The 20,105-nt window shown below is 33.7% G+C and overlaps 2 protein-coding genes across 17 annotated transcripts in view; both read right to left on the minus strand.

Moving 5' to 3' along the window:
- The window catches only part of Pi3K21B (phosphatidylinositol 3-kinase regulatory subunit alpha), an 11,956-nt gene extending 8,509 nt beyond the window's left edge, over positions 1–3,447 (minus strand). For all 5 annotated transcript variants that reach the window (XR_013878515.1, XR_013878511.1, XR_013878513.1 and 2 more), the window contains exons 1-5: positions 3,298–3,447; positions 2,369–2,505; positions 1,685–1,784; positions 1,136–1,240; positions 717–778 (exon numbers count right to left, since the gene is read on the minus strand). Coding sequence is in view for 1 of the 5 variants with exons in the window: in XM_080157005.1 (XP_080013131.1) it covers positions 717–778; positions 1,136–1,240; positions 1,685–1,784; positions 2,369–2,505; positions 3,298–3,342 (449 nt within the window). In the remaining 4 variants the exon portion in view is untranslated. The remainder of the gene's footprint in view (positions 1–716; positions 779–1,135; positions 1,241–1,684; positions 1,785–2,368; positions 2,506–3,297) is intronic.
- Positions 3,425–18,049, minus strand: dre4 (SPT16 homolog, facilitates chromatin remodeling subunit dre4). Of its 12 annotated transcripts, none has more exons than XR_013878509.1 (19): positions 17,927–18,049; positions 17,463–17,606; positions 17,009–17,258; positions 16,668–16,792; positions 16,302–16,407; positions 14,816–15,945; positions 11,413–11,544; positions 10,991–11,103; positions 10,717–10,844; positions 9,723–9,810; positions 9,226–9,367; positions 7,655–7,882; positions 6,342–6,509; positions 5,991–6,064; positions 5,584–5,648; positions 5,217–5,304; positions 4,946–5,077; positions 4,315–4,598; positions 3,425–3,822 (listed from the first exon to the last, which is right to left on the minus strand). XR_013878509.1 is itself a non-coding variant. In XM_080156949.1 (18 exons), exons 1-18 carry the CDS (start codon positions 17,990–17,992, stop codon positions 4,478–4,480), a joined length of 3,300 nt encoding a protein of 1,099 aa, XP_080013075.1. In that variant the 5' UTR covers positions 17,993–18,049; the 3' UTR covers positions 3,425–4,477. The 12 variants fall into 12 exon arrangements, 2 of the variants coding, with proteins under 2 accessions (XP_080013075.1, XP_080013048.1); XR_013878510.1 differs by having other exon boundaries at positions 3,425–3,608; positions 4,273–4,598; XR_013878508.1 differs by having other exon boundaries at positions 4,273–4,598.
- Positions 18,050–20,105: the final 2,056 nt, after the last annotated feature.

Raw genomic sequence — 20,105 nt, forward strand, 5'->3', positions numbered from 1 at the left:
AAAGGAACGAAATATATTGAATTTTAAATATTTCACTTCCCCCACTCCCCAGTTTTTCTCCACAAAATGTTTCCAGTACCTACTCTTTATTTTTATATTTTTTCCAATATTCACATTATTTTTATCCCCCCCCCCCCCCTTTAGCAGGGTATCCCGTGCAGAATATACACCCCTGAATATATATTTATAATGTATATAATGTATTATTATATAGCAAGGACTAAAGAGGAAACATAAAAACAACATTGTTTAAGAAAGACCTTTTTTACGTAAGTTTACCTCTTCAAGCAATAAAAATCCATTGGGTGCTCTTGTGCCATATTTGACTAATAATAGCTTAGCAAGGCTATTCCATTTATTTAAAGATAAGAACATTAACAAAAAAATTAAAAGAACTAAAACATTTTTTTCCTCCCCCCCCCCCCCCCTCCTTAAAAAATGTGCGGTAGGAGGAATAAAATGAATAAATAGCCCTTTAAATATTTTTACATTTTTACATTTACCCCCCCCCCCCTCCTTTGTGAACAAAACTAGGGGGGGAGGGGGGGGGGGGGAATAAAAAAAAATTTGTAGCAGGGGAAAAATAAAAATCTTGTTCAGACTATACAATACACCCCTGCCCAACCAACACAAAAAAAACGAAAATAAAAAAAATGAAAACTAACAAAATAACTCAAATCACAAACTGGAATTTACTTTTGTTACACCATTTTTACCTGGAAACAGGGTAGAGAAGTCTTGTATCTAAAGTTCTATTATAATCTCGAAGACTGTTATTCTGTAATTAAATGTTATCCATAAAATGAGTGTAATTAAGTTTTTATAAAGACAAATAAAATATAATCTAATTTAAAACTAATGCAGTAGTGGGTGTATATTAATTTAAGATAAGATAAAGTACTTAGGTATAAGAAAGTGAATAGAAAATGCATTAAATAAATCAAAAACAATGTTGACCTTTGAATCTTCAAAAACTAACGAATTGCTTTTTATAACAGGAAAACTGTTAATCCAACAGTGAAAAGGTTTTGGTAATACCGTGATATTGAAGAAAAATGATACAAATTATAACCAAAAGGAAAGTTATTTCAGAGATTTATAAAATAAGGAAATATCAAAATTTGAAAAAGCTTACTTGATAATGTTCCACGAGTTCTACGACACTGTTAAAAAGAAATGGGTCTGAGAATCCATATTTTCCACCAGAGTTTCCTATTTTTACCAGTTTGTTTGAGCCTCCCTGAAAAGTTATATGTTATTAACAGCGAAACTCTTACATAACGTACCTACGTCCGTCTGTAACTGAGAGCACTTATCCTATCAATTTCAAACTTTACATGATTATTTTTGTATTTGTTATGTACGATTAAGAAAGCGTAGTAACTCTATAATAATTAACAAAAAGTACGTACGCACATTTAAAACATGCTGATTTTAAACTTTTTTGGCAACTATTATTTTAATCTGGGATGGCAACAAGAAAGCTGGTCGGATTAATCCGCCAATTTTAAGACCTTATACAATGTCCAAGTACAAATCTTAAAAAGTATACCTCAACTCATAAAATATAATCTTAAGCCTTCACTAAACAAATCAAACTCCCCTATTTACATTATGAAAAAAGCCCTAAGTATCAGCAAGTACTAGTATGAGGACAGTCGAAATTACTAAACACAATCATTACCTTTTTAAGTGTAAGCGTATACTCTCCACCTCGACTAGATGCATCACGAACAAGAAAAGTTCCGTCGGGACAATCTTTTAATTTCTCATTCACCTCCTCCCTACATCAGAAGTTGTTAATTATGTTATGTTTGTGTATATCATTCTTGGACTTGTCAAACTTTCTGTAACCCCCTTTGAATCTGACATATTTACTAATGTGATTAAATTAGGGGAAATTCTAAAAGTTTTTAATGGATATTAACATACCTACCAAATTTAGATTATAATAAAACAAAATTTCTACATACATGTATGATACTAATAAATAGTTACAATCAAAATAAGGTAAATACTTTTTTTTTAATAATAACACTTTCTAATCCAGTTCCATCAAGACTAAGTTACATAAATTGAAACAGGATACAATAAAAATAGAAAGTTTAAATGGTCAATCCCTTAATTGGGATAATAATAGTAACACAATGAAGGAACAATCCGATCACATTATTGGTAAGAGAGTGTACCAATTTTGGTACGAAATATAAATTGCTTAACGTTTCATCGATGAATTTATGTGTATAAATCTTTTTTTTATCTACTCGTAGTAGTAGAATTTGATAATAATCGACCCAACATAAACGAAAATCGAAGTTGTATGGAGAATTATGTCTGATTGTGCAATGAATCAATTCAGGGTACTGACCTTGTAATATCCCCCCAGTACCACTCCGCGTCGAGGAGGGGATCCCCTGTCTTCTCCCCCCTGAGGGCAGGTACTCGCTGTACAGAGTGAGCATGGGCAAACGCGGTTGCCCCACTTACTCCGCCCAATAAATTGCTCTGAAACAGAAAAAATCGTCTAAATATTCTATACTTCATTATTCTTATCGCCCGTTTCAGATAAAACTCTAGAGAGGATATTATGTAAAATTGCTATTTAAAAAAAATATTACAAGTTAAAGGAAAAACAGGCAGGAAATATTAGTTTCAAAATTACCAAAATAGTGCGAATCATTTTAAATATATAATATCTACTACTTTTTAGGTGCTTAAATCAAAATACTTTTCCAGTATAGATTCGAAACAGATTAATATCCGATAGATTAGAACCAGTTCTCAGCCACAATGAAAAATTATGAAAAGCCTCGTTTTACAGAAAATTCTTACGAATATTGACATGAAAGTAAAATCAAATTACATTTTGATATCCGCGAAAAACTGACTTCAATACGATGCGACAAATTTTTGTTACCCGTTAAAATATTTATGTACATAGTAAAAAAAAAAAATTAAAGGGGTAGTTTCACGAAAGGCATTTGAACTTAATTTAGTGAACAGCATATTTTTTCCTGGTTAATTGTTTAAACTAAATTTATATGGCATATATTTGAAAGAATTACAATTTTCTACCACGTAGTTTTTAAAATATCAAGACTTGAAAATCGTCTTTTTAATTTGTATATATCACAAAAAGACGATTTTCAAGTCTTGATATTTTAAAAACTACGTGGTAGAAAATTGAAATTCTTTCAAATATAAGCCATATAAATATAGTTAAACCAATTAACTAGCAAAAATATGCTGTTCACTAAATAAAGTTCAAATGCATTTCGTGAAACTACCCCTTTGTACCTGTCCCAATTGATCAGATAGCTCATTTAACTTGGGGTTCAACATTTTCCTATCATTATCATTATAATCTACTTTTATATCTTATTAAACAGGTTTCATTACATTTACATGCACTATTCACAATCCATCTGAAATTAGAATAATTTGAAGTTTCGTAAATAAAAAAAAAACTTTTATAGGTCTCATATTTGGGCTACATATAATATAACGTATTAAATACAATACAGATTTATTTATTTTCGCGCATTTTTTTAACTTAATTTAATTTGAAAAACCAGGAATTGTAAAATTAACCAGGTATTAACATGATACTGAATATTTTAAGGGATTAGGAACAAAGATTTTAAAACAATTGTCGAGAATTACGACATTGAAAAGAAAAAACAAAATAAGAGAACTTTTTAAATATTTAGTTTTTAGTTGGCATAAATATCTTTGTCCTTGCCTATAATTAAACACTGGAACATGAAAGAATTTTACTACAGTTTAACTCATCTAAAAGTTAGCATCGCTTTAACTGAACAACTAAACATCATATGAGATATCATCAAATATAAAAATGCTTATTTTGTCATTGAGAAATATAAATGACTATCCAATGATTGATCCTACATTGTTCACGTATAATAAAATTGTGTAATAGTAATCAATAAAAGTGATTTATTAAAATCATTCATATAAAAAATTATGCTATCGAGTGCTTTTATGTAATTTAGGTAGAATTTGATACGTTAACGCACTTGCAGTTTTTGCCCAAATCTATTTTTATTTAAAGAAAAAGAGGTTCCTTCTTTTTTACTTATTTTTTATTTCGTTCATTTTTCTTCCTTTTTTATCAGGAATCTTAATGGATGTGACAATGGGCGTTAATCAACTAAGTCCTTAGTGGCTGTTTAACTAAGGGATGAAATTTCAATAATATGTCATTGTCCTAACCCCTTTATGTTTTTGTTATCGAATAATCCCTTTTCTTACATATTTTCTTTTTAATAAAATGATGAGATATTCATGGAATACATTCTTTTATTAGATTTTTTATTCGGACGATTTTCAAGTATTTTTTACTTTAACATTAAAACAAGATTTTGGGTATTTTAGTTCCCTTTTAAAACTGATTCACGTAAATAATTCAGCCTCCACTCCACTGAATGTTTGAAAGGCTAGGTGTAGGTATATCAGCTTATCTTCTGCTCTTCTTGGGAGATTTATGCTTGGAGGACCCCGAGCTATCACGCCTCCTCTTGTCGCGGTCTCCGCGGTCACGGTCCCGGTCATGGGACTTGCTCTTCTTCTCAGGTGTCCTACATTTGAAGGAAATTTTAGTAAGTACTAAATTATTATTAGTTTTTCACATTCTGCCGGGGTTTAAACTTTCCATAATTGCCACCCCCTCTCCCTCCCCCAAGGAAGATGGACAGAAATTTAAAGTGAGAAATATTCCGTATTTTTTCCTCTATAATATAGTGAGGTGGTGGGAAAAAATTGAAATAGATTGGAAAATATCATACATTCTACCTACTGTTTTTAAAAAAAAGTGCAAAATACATTTTATAAAACTTTTATGGAGTAAATATTTCCATAAGCTTTTCAAAGCTTCATTTATTACACTAGTAGAAATGCATGAAATGAAATTCCAAAAGTAAGTCACCTGTGGCTAGACTTGTGGCTGCTCTTCTTAGGACTCTTGTGGCTGCTACTGCTGTGCTTGCTGCTGCTGCCATGCCTATCCCTGTCCTTGCTGCTGCTGCTAGACTTGTGCTTGCTGCTGCTGCCACCTTTCCTGTGAGATATCTTTGATTCAGTTCTAGTTAAATATAAGAAGTATAGCACACAGTTAATGTTACATAGATTTAGATTTTAAAAGATGTATATTTCTGACCCTCTGCGAGGTTTTCTGGTTATATATAGAATATTGTTACCTGCGCCTACGGGAGTCATCGTCGTCTTCGTCAGATCTGTTCCTGTCATCCTCAGCGGCCTCGGCTTCCAGGTCAGACCAGTCTTTGCCTACATAATATTGGAGGAATTAGTGATTAGATAATTGCAGCAATTTCTCGTAGAATGATACAAGATACTATTTGAGCAGATTATTTTTGAAAAATATTTTAGTTACAGCAGCAAATGATTCTACATCAACTAAAAAATTCAAATACAACCCAAATGATGATCCAATCAATCCTGTGGGTCAATCTTATTAGTTAAAAGTTTAGACACTTACATAACAAATAAGAAAACGTATTTATGAAACTTAATGATTTTATTTATGACTCAAACAAAAAGTTTTACCTGAGCTTTCATCAGAATCAAGTTCCTCGCTATAATTCTCTTCATCTGAGATGTTACTGTCCTCACTAAAAATAAATTTTTCATTAAATATGCAAGGAACACATTAAATATTATGCACAAAATAAAAACATGGAAAGATAACCGTTTTAATTGCATTTTAGGTAAAGTTATATTAAAGAGATATTTCACTATTATGGCTTTGATTAATTTTCGATGAAATAAGTATAAATCGTGCCGTTTTTAAAGTATTATTATTTTATTTTTCCCCTTGTGGTCATTAAACCAGGAATCTATCATTCAATCCTATAATTTTTTTATTTTAAAACCTTTAGGTACCATTTTTAGTACAACAACTTCCAAAAGTTCTCATCTTTGTGATATCATATGCCAAATAGAAAATGAATAACCTGAAATCTTCATCAGAGTCGCTATAATCACTTCCCTCAGAGCCATCACTCAACTCAAAGTTCTCATCTTCCTCCTTAAAAATAATAGTATATCGTGCTTACCAATAAAATCGAAGTTATGCTCAGTATCGGGATTGCAGAAAAATAGCATAAAACCTCCATAAGACATGTGTGAAGTAATAAAATTATGTATAGTTGCGTAATTTTCACATTCAATTTATTTTGTATATCTCAAGACAATAAAATTATATAATTTTTGTTTTCATGACCCTTTTCGACTTTAATTTTATCTCGAATAATTAGGAATCTTTTTAAAAATGTACCATACTACATGGCAAAATTCAAATCTACCTCGGAATCATCATCACCGTCCTCGCCATCAGACTCCGGGTCCAAGAAGTTCCATCCGCCTGACTCGAAGAATCCCTCCGGGTCATCCACGATGGTCTTCATGACCTTGCCCCAGTTCAAGGACTGGATACCCTCTGTATATTTGATGTCACAAGAGTTCAACCATTCCTGCACAAATTGAAATTACAATGTCAATATATACTTTGCGGTGTAATCCACCCACGAAACATTGCATGAATGTCAAATAATAATCTTATAAAAATGAGGTATTTGTGGAAAGTTAGTTTAATTAGCATAGCCTTTAGATTTTCGAAGAAGTGAGGATAATACTATGTTTAAGGTTCCTTCTTAGCTAGGATCAGGGTGGGCATACAAAAAACCCACCCAAAAAAACCCACCCAGGGTTTTTTTAAAAACCCATTGAAAAAAAACCCTAGGTTTTTTGGGTTTTTGAAAAAACATTGAAATTTCACGTTAAAATTTAAAAATTAAACCTCTATTTACTCAAAGACTAGGATCTAATAACATTTTAAAGCAAATTTTACCTAAAAAGCATAAAAAAATATGAAGTAATTATATAAATGATGCTCTACTTATTGTTCAAATGTTTATGAAATTACTTTCTCTCAAAACTAAATTTCAGAAAACGCTTTGCTACTAAATTGATGATATATAAATTGTGTAAATTACAAAATCATAATTGATTTTTTAAACTAAAACAACAATTCATGAAAGGAAATAGTTACAGTGGCGTGCAGAGGTTTTTATTAAGTGGATGTAAAAAGGAAAAGACCTTAATAATTTCTGGGAGGGGGGGGGTGTTGACAGCTTAAGAATAGAGGAGTAAGTTCCATGTTTTGAAGCTTTTAACCTCCCCTCCCCTTTAATAGAATATTTTGTGCACCATTGCTAATAAGGGTTTATAATTGATCGGAATGCCAGCTTTCTTCATTATCTATCTTGTTTATTGTGAAATCTTGCTTACCTTTTACCTACAACAACATAAACATTGATATTTCATCAATATATCAAATGTATTTGACACCTAAATGAAAAAACCCAATAAAACCCTAAAAAAACCATAAAAACCCAGGGTTTTAAGGGTTTTTATGGGTTGGGTTGGGCTTTTTAAAAAAACCCTGGGTTTTTCCCCACCCTGGCTAGGATTAAGAAAGTCCAGGTTTTTTGTGGGGGGGGGGGGGGGGGATTGGGTTGATACAATTTCAATAGGGGAAGGATATGGTAATGGAGTTTTACCCCACCCCCCCCCCCAACTTTGGACGTTCTTGACTTAGAAAGATGATTTGAATTACCTTAACATGATCCAACATGGTCATAGGTACTGAAGTGACCATAGCAACCTTCCTGTTGTAATCTTTGAAGATGAACACCATGTCAAAATTCTTCAAGCTTAGCTGAACTCTCTCAAAGTGGACAAGCTCGACCTCCTCCAGGGTGCAGACAAATGGAGGCCAGGAGGTGAGGTTGACCAGTGAGCTGGAGGTGGGCTGCAGCAGCACAGTTTCTCTGTGAGGCACACCCTAAAACAAAATATATTAAAATATCAAAAAAAGAACATGAGAATGTAAGAATATCATAATATAGATGAATAATTAACAATACATTCATTGTCTGGGAATTTCTTTAGGTTTTGGAGGATAGTAAACATGCTGTGTCGGGCAATTAGAATTTCTTTCTCCTAAAAAAAGATGAACGCCGCTGCAAGTCTAATTTTTTAAAAGAATATCAGAAGCAGTTCAAATGGAATTAATAATAGATATATTTAACAACATATAATATAATGCAACATCTAAGAGCCGATAACATATCCAAATATTTTTCAGGGAAGTAGGTTATAGTCCGGTCCAGGGCTGTGCAAAACCCGGGTTTTTTAAAAATACACCGGGGTCGTGAAAAATAGGGGTTTTACCCGGGTTTCAGGGGTGTATATTCTACATGGGATCCCCTGCTCAGGGGGGGGGGGGATAAGAAATAAGTGGATAGAGGGAAAAAAAATGTAAAAATCAAGAAAACTGAAAACATTTTTTCCATTTCCCCCCCCCCCCCCTTCTTGGTGAAAAAACCAAAAAAATGTGTGGGAGGAGGGATGGAATAAATAAAATTAAGAGTTCTTTAAATATTTTTCCACATTCCCCCCTTCTTGGTGAGAAAAAACTAGGGGGGAAAAAAAAAAAAATTTTGTAGCAGGGGAAAAAAAATAAATCTTGTGCAGAATATACACCCCTGCCGGGTTTTAGGGGTTTTTGGGGTATTTTGGGTTTTTATACTGTAAAAGCTTGAATAATATATTAAATATAATATATAATAGACGATTCTTTCTATGGCGCAGCGAGTTTCATAGTATTTTCACAGTAGCTTTTCTCTTATTTCTACCCCTGCGGGGCAATCATTACCCCTAAACTAACCTAACCTAAAATAACCTATTAATAGTTACTAAAAAAGTACAAAGTACAATTAGGTCCATTCTCTTAATATTTAGAAATAGGCTAGGACATAAGAAAGATGAAAAGTTGGCTGCTATATACAGGAAAAACAGAAAAAAATGCAAATATTAGATCCTAAAATTGTTTTCTTGCTGGTATATCTCTTCCTTAGCCCATGCCAATGACAAAATCAAGCACAAGTAGTAATAGCAGCAGTCTATTCCTTTGTTAAATACAGGGGTCAATGAAAAACATATTTTTTTATATAAACAATGAAAAATAAACTTATTTTTGAAACAATTTTACTTTTTTTTAATAAAACCTACAAAACCCAAAACCCCATGGGTTTTTTAAGGTGGGTTAAAGGGCAAAAAACCCGGGAGGGTTTTGGGGTGGGTTTTTTGTCTGCCAACCCTGGTCCGGTCACAATGAACACTAACCTGATACCCAAGTTCTCTGAATGGAGAGTCAAACTCGAGAGCTCCCTTGGTCACCGACTCCACCTTCTCGCAGAAACCTTTGAAGGCTTGTTTCAGCTTCTGTCTCAATTCTCTTTCGGCCTGCTCAGCGGCCAGGTCGTCCCTAGGAAAAAAAATTTTATATGATAAATATCAACAAGCCTAGACAAAAAAAAATATTTTCTATCATTAAAAGAGCTCAATAGAGCTTAGCAGCTGTAACGAAATTCGAGAAAATGTTTATTTCTAAATTTCTATTGTGTTATTTTGTTACAAACAAAAAAAAACCTACTCTACATAAATCATTAGTTGAAAAGTTGCCACTACTTGTTTGGAACCAACCAATCAAAATTCATTAAAAGTTCCTTAAGTAGATATAAAACTTTGGGTTGGTACCAATGTAGCTACATGGTTTTCAAAAATGTATTATTTCAACCACCAGACATGATACTAAAATCTAATCCTTAAAAGTTTCTTACCTGTCGTGCATGTGTTGATGTTTGCCCAAGTCAGTGGTAATTTCTCCAACCTCAGTATAGAACTGAACGTCCTGCTGCTTTTTCTTGCCTGAAATTTTTCATCAGTGATTTCAAAAACAAAAATGGTAGGTACGTTTCTTAAAAGTAGTGCATTATTTTTAAGAAGTTCACTAGATGTCAAGTCAGGGGTGAATATTCTGCAAATTTGATCCGGCTGAGGGGGGGGGGGTGTAAAAAATAAAAAAAAAGTGTGGTTGGGGGGGGGGGGGGATATAAAAATTAAGAGGACTGAAAGCATTTTTTTCTATTTTTCTCCCCTCTTCAGGGGTGTATATTCTGCATAAGATTTATTTTTTTTCCCCGGCTACAAATTTTTTTATTTTTTTTCCCCCCCTAGTTTTTTCTCTCCAAGTAGGGGGGAAAATGAAAAAATATTTAAAGAACTCTATATTCTATTTATTTTATCCCTCATACCACACATTTTTTAGTTTTTTTCTCCAAGGAGGGGGGAAATGGAAAAAATGTTTTCAGTTTTCTTAATTTTTACATTTTTTTTCCCTCCAACCACTTATTTTTTATTTCCCCCCCCCCCCCCCCTTAGCCGGGGATCCCATGCAGAATATACACCCCTGCCCCTCTTTGATGAAAAAAAAAAATAAAAAATATGTGGAAGGGGGCATAACATGAATAGAATAAAAAGAAATCTGAAAATATTTTTCCATTTTATCCCCTTCCTTGCTGGAAAAAACTAGGAGGGGAAAAAATAAAAAAAATTTGCAGCAGGGGAAAAAATGAATCTTGTGTCAAGTGCGATTCTGCTATGTAAGTAGAGCAAACAAAGTGATTTTTGTAAGATCTGCTTAAAGGTCGATCAAAGGAATCTAATTTCTGGTTAAAGAATGTTTTAAGATATATTCTTTCAAGAGAAAAGTTTTGTAACTGCATGATATTTGTCTGTGCTTTTAAGCTAAAAAATTCAAGGAGTTTTGCTTACCGAACATGATGGGATTCTTGAGATTGAAGTGTAGAAGAATGATCATTTCTCCGTCACAAGGCTGGAAGAGAGCGTGCTTGATATTATTATACATAATATCAACCTTGTCTCCTCGGATACTTGTATACCTATATACAATTACACACTTATTCAAGGATTTTTAAAAATAGGAATATAAAACCTTTTCTGTTTAGGTATGTTTGTTTGCGCTTAGTTACTAAAATGTGTACTGGGTATATAAAAACCACCAAAACAGATTCTTAATTATCTCTACCTGAAACCATTAGTGTGTGCCTCCAGGATACCAGACAACCTCTTCTGGACAATATTTGGCCTGATGTACAGGTCTTTCAACCTTGGGTTACCCTTGTTACTCGAGATTATCAGCTGAAATGAAAATAATTTAAATAAGATAACGTCATACCAAAGGAAATAAAAATAGAATTTTTAATATTATTTTCGGATTACAGCATTAACGATTTGTCAAAGAGTAGAAACTGTGACTTGTGGTACTTTAAGTAAATGTAATGTTTAAATGATAATGAGGTAATCCATAAATGATTACAACAACCATCATATTAAGATTTATTGCAACTGTGTTTGTTTGTCCGCACCAATGCAGTTTATGCCTATAAATCTTATTCTTGCGCACTTGGATAACAACACAAATTTTAGAATACTGCTCTGCTACTGTACCTGATCCTGTTCAACGAGGTCAGCCTTCTCTTTCTCTTCTGCCTCCCTGGTCTTGAACATCTTCTGTATTTCCTTGATCAGCTTGAAGGCTGTGTCCAGGTTGGTACTGGGTGCTGAGAGCTCTCCGGGTTCCTAAAAACATAAATAGGTGCAAAATTACAGTTTTATTTAATTTTAAAAGGTTAAAAGTAAACTAGTTGAGTTGCAGGCATAACCGTATTTTTTTATTAGCCATATCCTACTCATGAATAAGCAGGGGTGTATATTCTACATGGGATCCCCTGCTCAGGGGGGGGGGGGGAATAAAAAATAAGTGGTTGGAGGGGAAAAAAATTAAGAAAACTGAAAAAACATTTTTTCCATCCCCCCCCCCCTCCTTGGTGAAAAAAAATAAAAAAAATGTGTGGTAGGAGGGATAAAATAAATAAAATATAGAGTTCTTTATATATTTTTCCGTTTTCCCCCCTACTTGGTGATAAAAAACTGGGGGGGGGGGGGGGGTAGATATACCACACTTTTCTGGGATCTTGCTGCGTCAAGTATCAACTGTTGGGAATATCAAAGGATGACTCCATGCAAAATTTGAGCCGGATCCGGCCAAAACCGGCCGTGAATTTTATGAAAAACCGGTTTTTTCCAGTTTTTAGTGGGTATCTGTAAATCGATTCAGCTGGAGCAAAACCGGTTGGAGGTACAAAAAATTTTACTTCACATGAAATTTAGCCAATGCAATTGCCTACAAAAATGTACTTCATCATCAACTTGATTGGACAACTCTTTCCCCTCCTAAATGTCCATTAAAACCTCGAAAACGGCAAAAATCGCCAAAAATCACGCCTTCGGCGGCAAATAACGGCTTAACGGTCAGCCGGAGGCGAATGAAACATAAATAAAGAAATGTCCGCCTCAAAAAGTTGTTCAACATCAAATAGATGCTTGAAGTCTCTAAAACGACTCCTTCCCCTCCTTTAAGGGGAAAAACTGAAAAAACGTGATTTTTAAAAGTATGCCCACTTCGGGGGTGTGGGGGGCACTGAACCCGTCACCCCAGGGTCACCAAATATAAAGTCTAGGCGGCCCAAAATGCTGAATTTTCACCAAGTGAAAGTCTTGTGTCATTATCTCTTATGAGAAAAAAGTTATTAATTAATTAAAATTTCAAATTGTGATTTTTTGATGGATTTCTTTGATGAAATGACAGGCTGGTCAATTTTTAGGCCATTTTTTGCTGTTTTCGGCCCGCCACGCCCAAACGGTTTGAGATAATCTCATGGGACCTTTTGCCCAACCTAAGCCTGGTTATTTGTGAGGTCTAAGAAAAAAAAAATTCCGGATTGGATGAAGCACGACGTCGCTGCGCGCCGTCTAAAATCGCTGGTTGGCTCATTTTGGCCCCTCAAACCCTCACCTCGTGCCATTTTTCTGTGTAAAGATTATAATTATAATCTTTTGCGTAAGTCTGATTTTTTTTCCTAGACCTCACAAATAACCAGACTTAGGTTGGGCAAAAGGTCCTGTGAGATTATCTCAAACCGTTTGGGCGTGACAGCCCAAAAACCGCAAAAAATGGCCTAAAAATTGACCAGCCTGTCATTTCATCAAAGAAATCCATCAAAAAATCACAATTTGAAATTTTAATTAATTAATAACTTTTTTCTCATAAGAGATAATGACACAAGACTTTCACTTGGTGAAAATTCAGCATTGTGGGCCGCCTAGACTTTATATTTGGTGACCCTGGGGTGACGGGTTCAGTGCCCCCCACACCCCCGAAGTGGGCATACTTTTAAAAATCACGTTTTTTCAGTTTTTCCCCTTAAAGGAGGGGAAGGAGTCGTTTTAGAGACTTCAAGCATCTATTTGATGTTGAACAACTTTTTGAGGCGGACATTTCTTTATTTATGTTTCATTCGCCTCCGGCTGACCGTTTAGCCGTTATTTGACGCCGAAGGCGTGATTTTTGGCGATTTTTGCCGTTTTCGAGGTTTTAATGGACATTTAGGAGGGGAAAGAGTTGTCCAATCAAGTTGATGATTAAGTACATTTTTGTAGGCAATTGCATTGGCTAAATTTCATGTGAAGTAAAATTCTTTGTACCTCCAACCGGTTTTGCTCCAGCTGAATCGATTTACAGATACCCACTAAAAACCGGAAAAAACCGGTTTTTCATAAAATTCACGGCCGGTTTTGGCCGGATCCGGCTCAAATTTTGCATGGAGTCATCCTTTGATATTCCCAACAGTTGATACTTGACGCAGCAAGATCCCAGAAAAGTGTGGTATATCTAGGGGGGGGGGAGTACAAATTTGTGTAGCCGGGGAAAAAAATAAATCTTGTACAGAATAGGGTGAGGCGGGGCATTAACGATAATTTTTTGGTTTTTTGAAGAAAAAAATGGGGTAAATATTGATATTTTTAAATGGGACCAAGACCATTAGAAAGCTTACGGAAACGACTATCAGGTCCTAATAGGACGTTATCCTAGGACTTTTAGAAGTTTGTCATAATTGGACTCAAAGAAATTACCGATAAATGCCCCACGGTGGGGCATTGTGGGTAACGTCTTTTCAACCTAAAAAAAATCGATAAAAAAACGGCCAAACGGCCAGTCAAACATAAATATTTTTTTACTTTTCTTCAACTTGAAGTGGTGAAACATAAATTTTCTCGTCAATATATTAATTATTAATAGTGACCTATTATATTCTGAAAGAAAATACTCAGGATCAATGCTGGAAGGTACTTAGAATCACGTGCTCTTGTTCGTGGATAGTCCTCTTTAATTTTTTTTATATAAAAAACCCTGTTCTATTCACTATTTGGCCTAATTCTTAAAAAGCCCATATTGAATTTTAGATTTTACCAAAGAAAACCTGAAAATTGATCTTAAAAATCGAATTTGAATTTTTTTTTTGACGTTACCGAAAAATACCCCGCGCGAACTTAGGTCATTTTTGAAAAAAATATTAACTCTACATTTAAGCTCTCAACGGATTTGGAAAGAGCGGGCAATTCTTAGTTCAAAAGGTATTTACGGATTAGTTCTAGGTCTTACCAATTTTTGTGTAGGTCGATCTTTATACACCTCGGTGAAAAAAATTTTGAAAAGAAAAAATTTTCGTCCGACTTTGAGACTCAAAAAGTACCCTTAAAATTCATCTCACAAAAATTTCCTTTTATACTTTTTTGTAGGCAATTTAAAAAGGAACAAATTTGTTTTTATGTTTTTTTTTTCTGTCAGTCGATTAGAACATGGAGAAAAATGTCATTTTTTGAAGGTGGGTAAAAAACTACCGGTAATGCCCCTTACCGGTTAATGCCCCGCTTGACCCTATACAACCCTGTGAATAAGTTAATTATGCATAAAACGTATTGTTTGTTAGATAAATTAACGTATTCTTACCTTGATATTGGTACTCTTGTAGGTGATTTCCTTGAGGAAAGTGGCCTCTGGATTCGGATATCTGGGTTCATCCCTTCCCATACCCGCACCGGGATGGAAAAAGTTTATCCTAAGGTAGGTGTAGTCTCCCTCCTTACTAGAGGATATATTCTTAATGGTAGCAATATGAAAGGGAACAGGTACTCCGAAAATTGGCAATATCACCGTTTCGTATTTCTTGTCAACGTAGATTTTTAGCTCTTTGACCTCAGATTCCTTTGGCAAAAGTCCGGGAGTTTTGTAGCTGACGGGGGCTTTGCGGATCTTCTGCTTGTTCTCGCCTTGATCACCATCTTGTAACCGTTTTAGGGCAGCGGCGTTCATCTTTTCAAGCAAGTCTCTCTGATGCTGCTTTCTCTTGGCTTCCATGGTAGAATCTGTCCTAAGCTTCTGATCCAAGACAGCAGACCTACGGCCTCGACCAAACATGTGAGGATCAATTTCCGCGTTGTTGTCCTTGTTTTCCTTCTCGTCTTCTGATTCTACATCTTTTAGGATAAATGAAATCTTCTTAACCTTTTTCTTGGCTGGCGTCAAGATGCTAGCATTACCGTCAGCTTTCACTTCAACAGTGTCACCGATAAATAGAGCAACATTCTTGCCTTTGCTGTCCTTAGCTTCCTTGTTAGAGATGCCTGTAACACCAACATTAACATTGAATACCATACCTGCCTTAACTTTACGATCACAGTTAGGGCCAATAATAAGAGCAGGCTCGCGGAATTCAATACCCATGGCGAAGCCAAAATTCTTGTTGATTTTGTCGGAAAGCTCGGGCTTTTCCTTCTTGACGTTATCCATGGCTGCGTTGTAGACATCGCTAAGCTTAGTTCCCTCTTTTAACTTGCTGAGGATGAGCTCCTCAAGTGTGACCAAATAAGAGTACACATCTTGTACCTCTTGGCTTGGGTCAACTAGAAAAGTACGGACCAGGTTGCTACAATAGGACTTGTATCTGATGCCGAAAGAGCAGATGATGGCGCCAAAGTTGATGTTCTCCTTGTCCGAGACAACACTGAATTTGAGCTTGTAGTTGCCGCCGGACTGGATGATGGGTGGATAGCACATGTCAATGTTAGATTTGTCATAACCTACAAAAAGTTCTTTATTAATAAAATGTAATCTTAATGCGTTATTTGAAGTAACAGAACATAAAATAAAATCTATTTATTAAAATGATTTTTTTAAAAGCAACATTGGATATAAAATAAACTCTGATATTATGACAGGGTAAAAATTGTCGTCAATTTAGCTTGCTAACATGGAACTCGTTTAATGGTTCGTTCATTCAACCAGTAGGCGGGGAGGGGATAATCGTTATTTCAGTCCGCTATTAAAGTTTCTAATAAAGTTTCACTTTATGAGAGTTGATGAAAATCAGGTGAAAGATCCAATTAATAATATATCCATTGAAGCAATATATAAGAAGCAGAATTTGATTTCATACCTGATAAAAGTTTGTTGTCTTTGTTTTGAATTTGATCTTCAATATCTTTGGAAACTCTGCTGTGACTTTTCTTCCTGTCTCCATCAATAATATCAGCGATATGGTCCTAGAAGTAATGAGAGTTGTTTTATGGAATGACAAAACAAAAATGTCTGATTAAAATTAACTTTATGCTTCGCATGCTTTAAATGAATAAAACTATTTTATAAATGTATGAATTTATTGGCCTAAGACACTGTGTTTCTTGTTAAAATACATCGGTAAGTTTAAAATAAATTCATTCAAGTAAAGAGAAATTCACTTCTAAAATAAAAATAAATCAAACTATAGGTAGGAGCTTTTGAATAATAAATTGATTAAACTAACCTTCAAATACTTGTCAAAAATATCTGAGCTAAGGAGGGAAGCTTTCTTCATTGTGTTGATTTCCGAGTCCTCCTTAGGTGCCATCAAGTAACCAAAGTTATTTGTCAGGTCAATTGATTCAAAACCTGAAAAAAATAGTAAATACTGAGTAACTGAGCTAAAAGTCCATCTGTAAGTCAGCTTTCGTAATTAAAAAATTCGTAAGACTTAAAAACCTTACATGTTAACGAAACTGAAAATAAAACATTTAAAATTAGATATCATTCTCTTTTGTTTACTAATTCTTAGTTTGACATTATCAACGACTTTTGAATTTAAATTATAATAACACAATTCGTTACCTTCAGGTCTGATGGCATCACGCCATAAATCCATGAAAGGTCCGGGAAACTTATCTTTGGCAAACACGCCAATGGCCTTTCCATTCTTGGATCCCTTGATTGTGTCGATAAGCTTTGCAAAGTTCTTCTTATCCTTGTCATCTTTGTCTCTGGTTAAGAGCTTGAGAGTAGGGATATCTTTGTTTGATCCGCCTTCGAGCTGGCGCAAGAATTCAATTTTCTTTTTGCTAGCAAGAAATGATATGGATTCCTATAATAAAGCAAAAGTTACAGTTTACATACTATTTTCTTTTTATCACTGGGTATAATTGTTTAATCTGAATTATAGTAAAGTAAAATAGAATCTCAGTTTTATTTGAAGCACCAAGTAATATTTTCTTTTTTTATTTGTAATAAAAACCCTGAAAAAAGAAATTTCTAATGGAATCCATGTGACCAAACAAAAAAATTGTACCTGGGCAAATACCATGACAGTGTCAGTGAGTTCATAGCCCAAGAGCCATGTCTGGAGGGCTGTGGATTTGGCATAGACAACATCCTCATCAACGCCAACAGCACAGACAACACTGTCAACCTTACCCCATTCACCGTCACCTTCCTAAAGAAAACAAAAATATTTAAAATATTAGTACCTATCTAAATACCTTTAGTTTTATATTAAAAATAACATTTATGTTTACATTTAATCTAGCTATTTAGGTAGGAATACTTTGCTTGACACATTTAATATATACCTAGACGAAGATGAGCATTCAAAACTTATTCAACTAGTTATCTATTTTGTATTTGTATGTGTTTTGTGATTTGATTTGTTAATTTCTATCAAACAATAATAAATAGGTGCCGTTTAGTTGTTACGTTTATAAACTAGTTTATTACAGCAAAATTATATCAGATTCGCAATGTAAAAAATTTTACCTTCCACGTAGAATATAATCTTTTGATTCTTCTGTAGAAAGCTTCCTTGTCAACTTTCATGGACATTTTGGCCAAGCTTTTAATATGCTATCTAGAGCTCACATACAAAAATTCTGAAAATGATAACATGTGTATCTATCTAAGTATTTGAAAAGCATTAAATGCCAGGTATGTAAATGTATGGTAATTCCAGCTGTTTCTTCGTACTAACAAACAGAACTGCGTACGGAGAGCTAATTATGAATTATTTGATAACAGGTCCATTAAAAAAAAAAATTTTCTTCAGTTGATTGATGTTTTGAATTTTATGTACTTCAAAGAAATAAATGACGGAAGTTAAAATCACACTTGTGACTTAGATGGACTTACCACCAACAATCAACTACCTATAAATAAGATAAGAACACAAAAACCCCATGAATCTGGCCCTTCTAATAGAAATTAACTCTACTCATACTCAGCTGTAACCAACAACTAAATTCATTCCAAAAATTATTTCGCAATTTTTGCTGAATTTTTTTTTTTTTGGGGGGGGGGCAGTCCTAATAATTTACTATAGCAGCCCTCCAAACACAGCTAAACTTATGAAAAATATATCTTTCTATCAATCCAGAAATAAATAAACCTGACTTTTACTTACAAATAACGGGTTTGAACATGCAAACTAAATCTCTAAAAAAACAAACACATATAGGTATTTATCCCTCAAATAAAAGCAAACACGCTTATGGTGAAATATTGAATTGTGAATAAAAAACTATGCTATATATACCTTACATATCTCATTTGAATAATTTCAGTTTTGGGTTGTATCTAATGTATGGACCAAACTTGGACCTAAAAAAAAACGAATTTCTTTGATCAAAAATAAACAATTAAAAAACTACATAAAAAATCATATATTTGAATATCCCTAATGTGTGAAAGCAAACCCTTATGGTGAAATATTCAAATATGAATAAAACTTGCACTATATATGGGACATGGCTTTGTTAAATCACACAGGCAATTCAAACAAAATTCGTATTTTTAGTGCAATTTTCATATTATAAAAAAATTCGTTTTATGATTTGACAACATTAACATTTTATCTAACAATTTTAAGCATTGACACCAACAAAATTAATAAAATAATAACAAAAATTATAAAATAAACACTACGAAGCCGGTGGCGCCAAAACGATCCTCGCTGATCTAGCTCTTCGGTAATGTAAACAAAGATTGCGGCATTCCATGCGCAATAATTGTCGTCTTCCATGACATACACTTTCCTTATCCTAAATGAGCATTTGTTTTTAATGAAAAAAAAAACATAAACATAAATCACAATATAGTTTGATTTTTAAAAATTGATATAGAATAAGGGTAAAGAAGTTAAAACACACCTGGGCAGTGTATTTGTAAATTTCCGTACAGTGGGCATGTTTTAAATATAATTTTTATTTACTGACATCATGCAAAACCTATATATGATATTCTTAAATTTAAAATATCATAACCAGTGACAAAAAGAATATTATTGACATAAATAAAAACCTAAAAATATAAAAAGGCACATATGGGATTAAACTACAATTTAAATATCACAAAAGTTTAAGATATGTATGAATTATGTATTTTACATGCTTTAAACATTCAATATAAAATTTAAAATTTTTATGATAAGTGAAATTTTATAGCTGCTTTGAAGCTGTAGAAATGGCAAGAATGTTCTGGATATGAATAACTGATACATTTTCATAAAATATACAATCCACACATACATTGTTACAGACAAAGTAAGGGAGGATATAAACTATAAAATACATTCTGCGTGTCAATTAAAAAAAACACCTTAACCAAAAGCAGGTGGCTTTATAATTCTTTATGAATGCTAATAGTATGGTTCATTGGTTATGATGTGTTTTTGAATTTATATTAGTTCCAATTCTATGTTTGAACCGTGAAGTTGTCCTTGGATAAAAGTGTTTTATATATAATGTGTCTCGCTTGTTATGAATTTGTTTCTATCTGCATATTTGTCTTATTGTTATTATCAATTCAAAATGCATTTGATTATATAAAATTAGCAGCAATTATAAAGATCTTCTTATTAAAGTGATTAGTTATATGTACTTATTAATACTGTAACTGTAGAAAACGTTATGAGATTTAGAAAACAATTGGGTGCCTTTCAACA

The sequence above is a fragment of the Acartia tonsa genome, chromosome 1 (genome assembly GCF_053477335.1).
Source record: "Acartia tonsa isolate MP-2025a chromosome 1, ASM5347733v1, whole genome shotgun sequence".
Taxonomy (NCBI): domain Eukaryota; kingdom Metazoa; phylum Arthropoda; class Copepoda; order Calanoida; family Acartiidae; genus Acartia; species Acartia tonsa.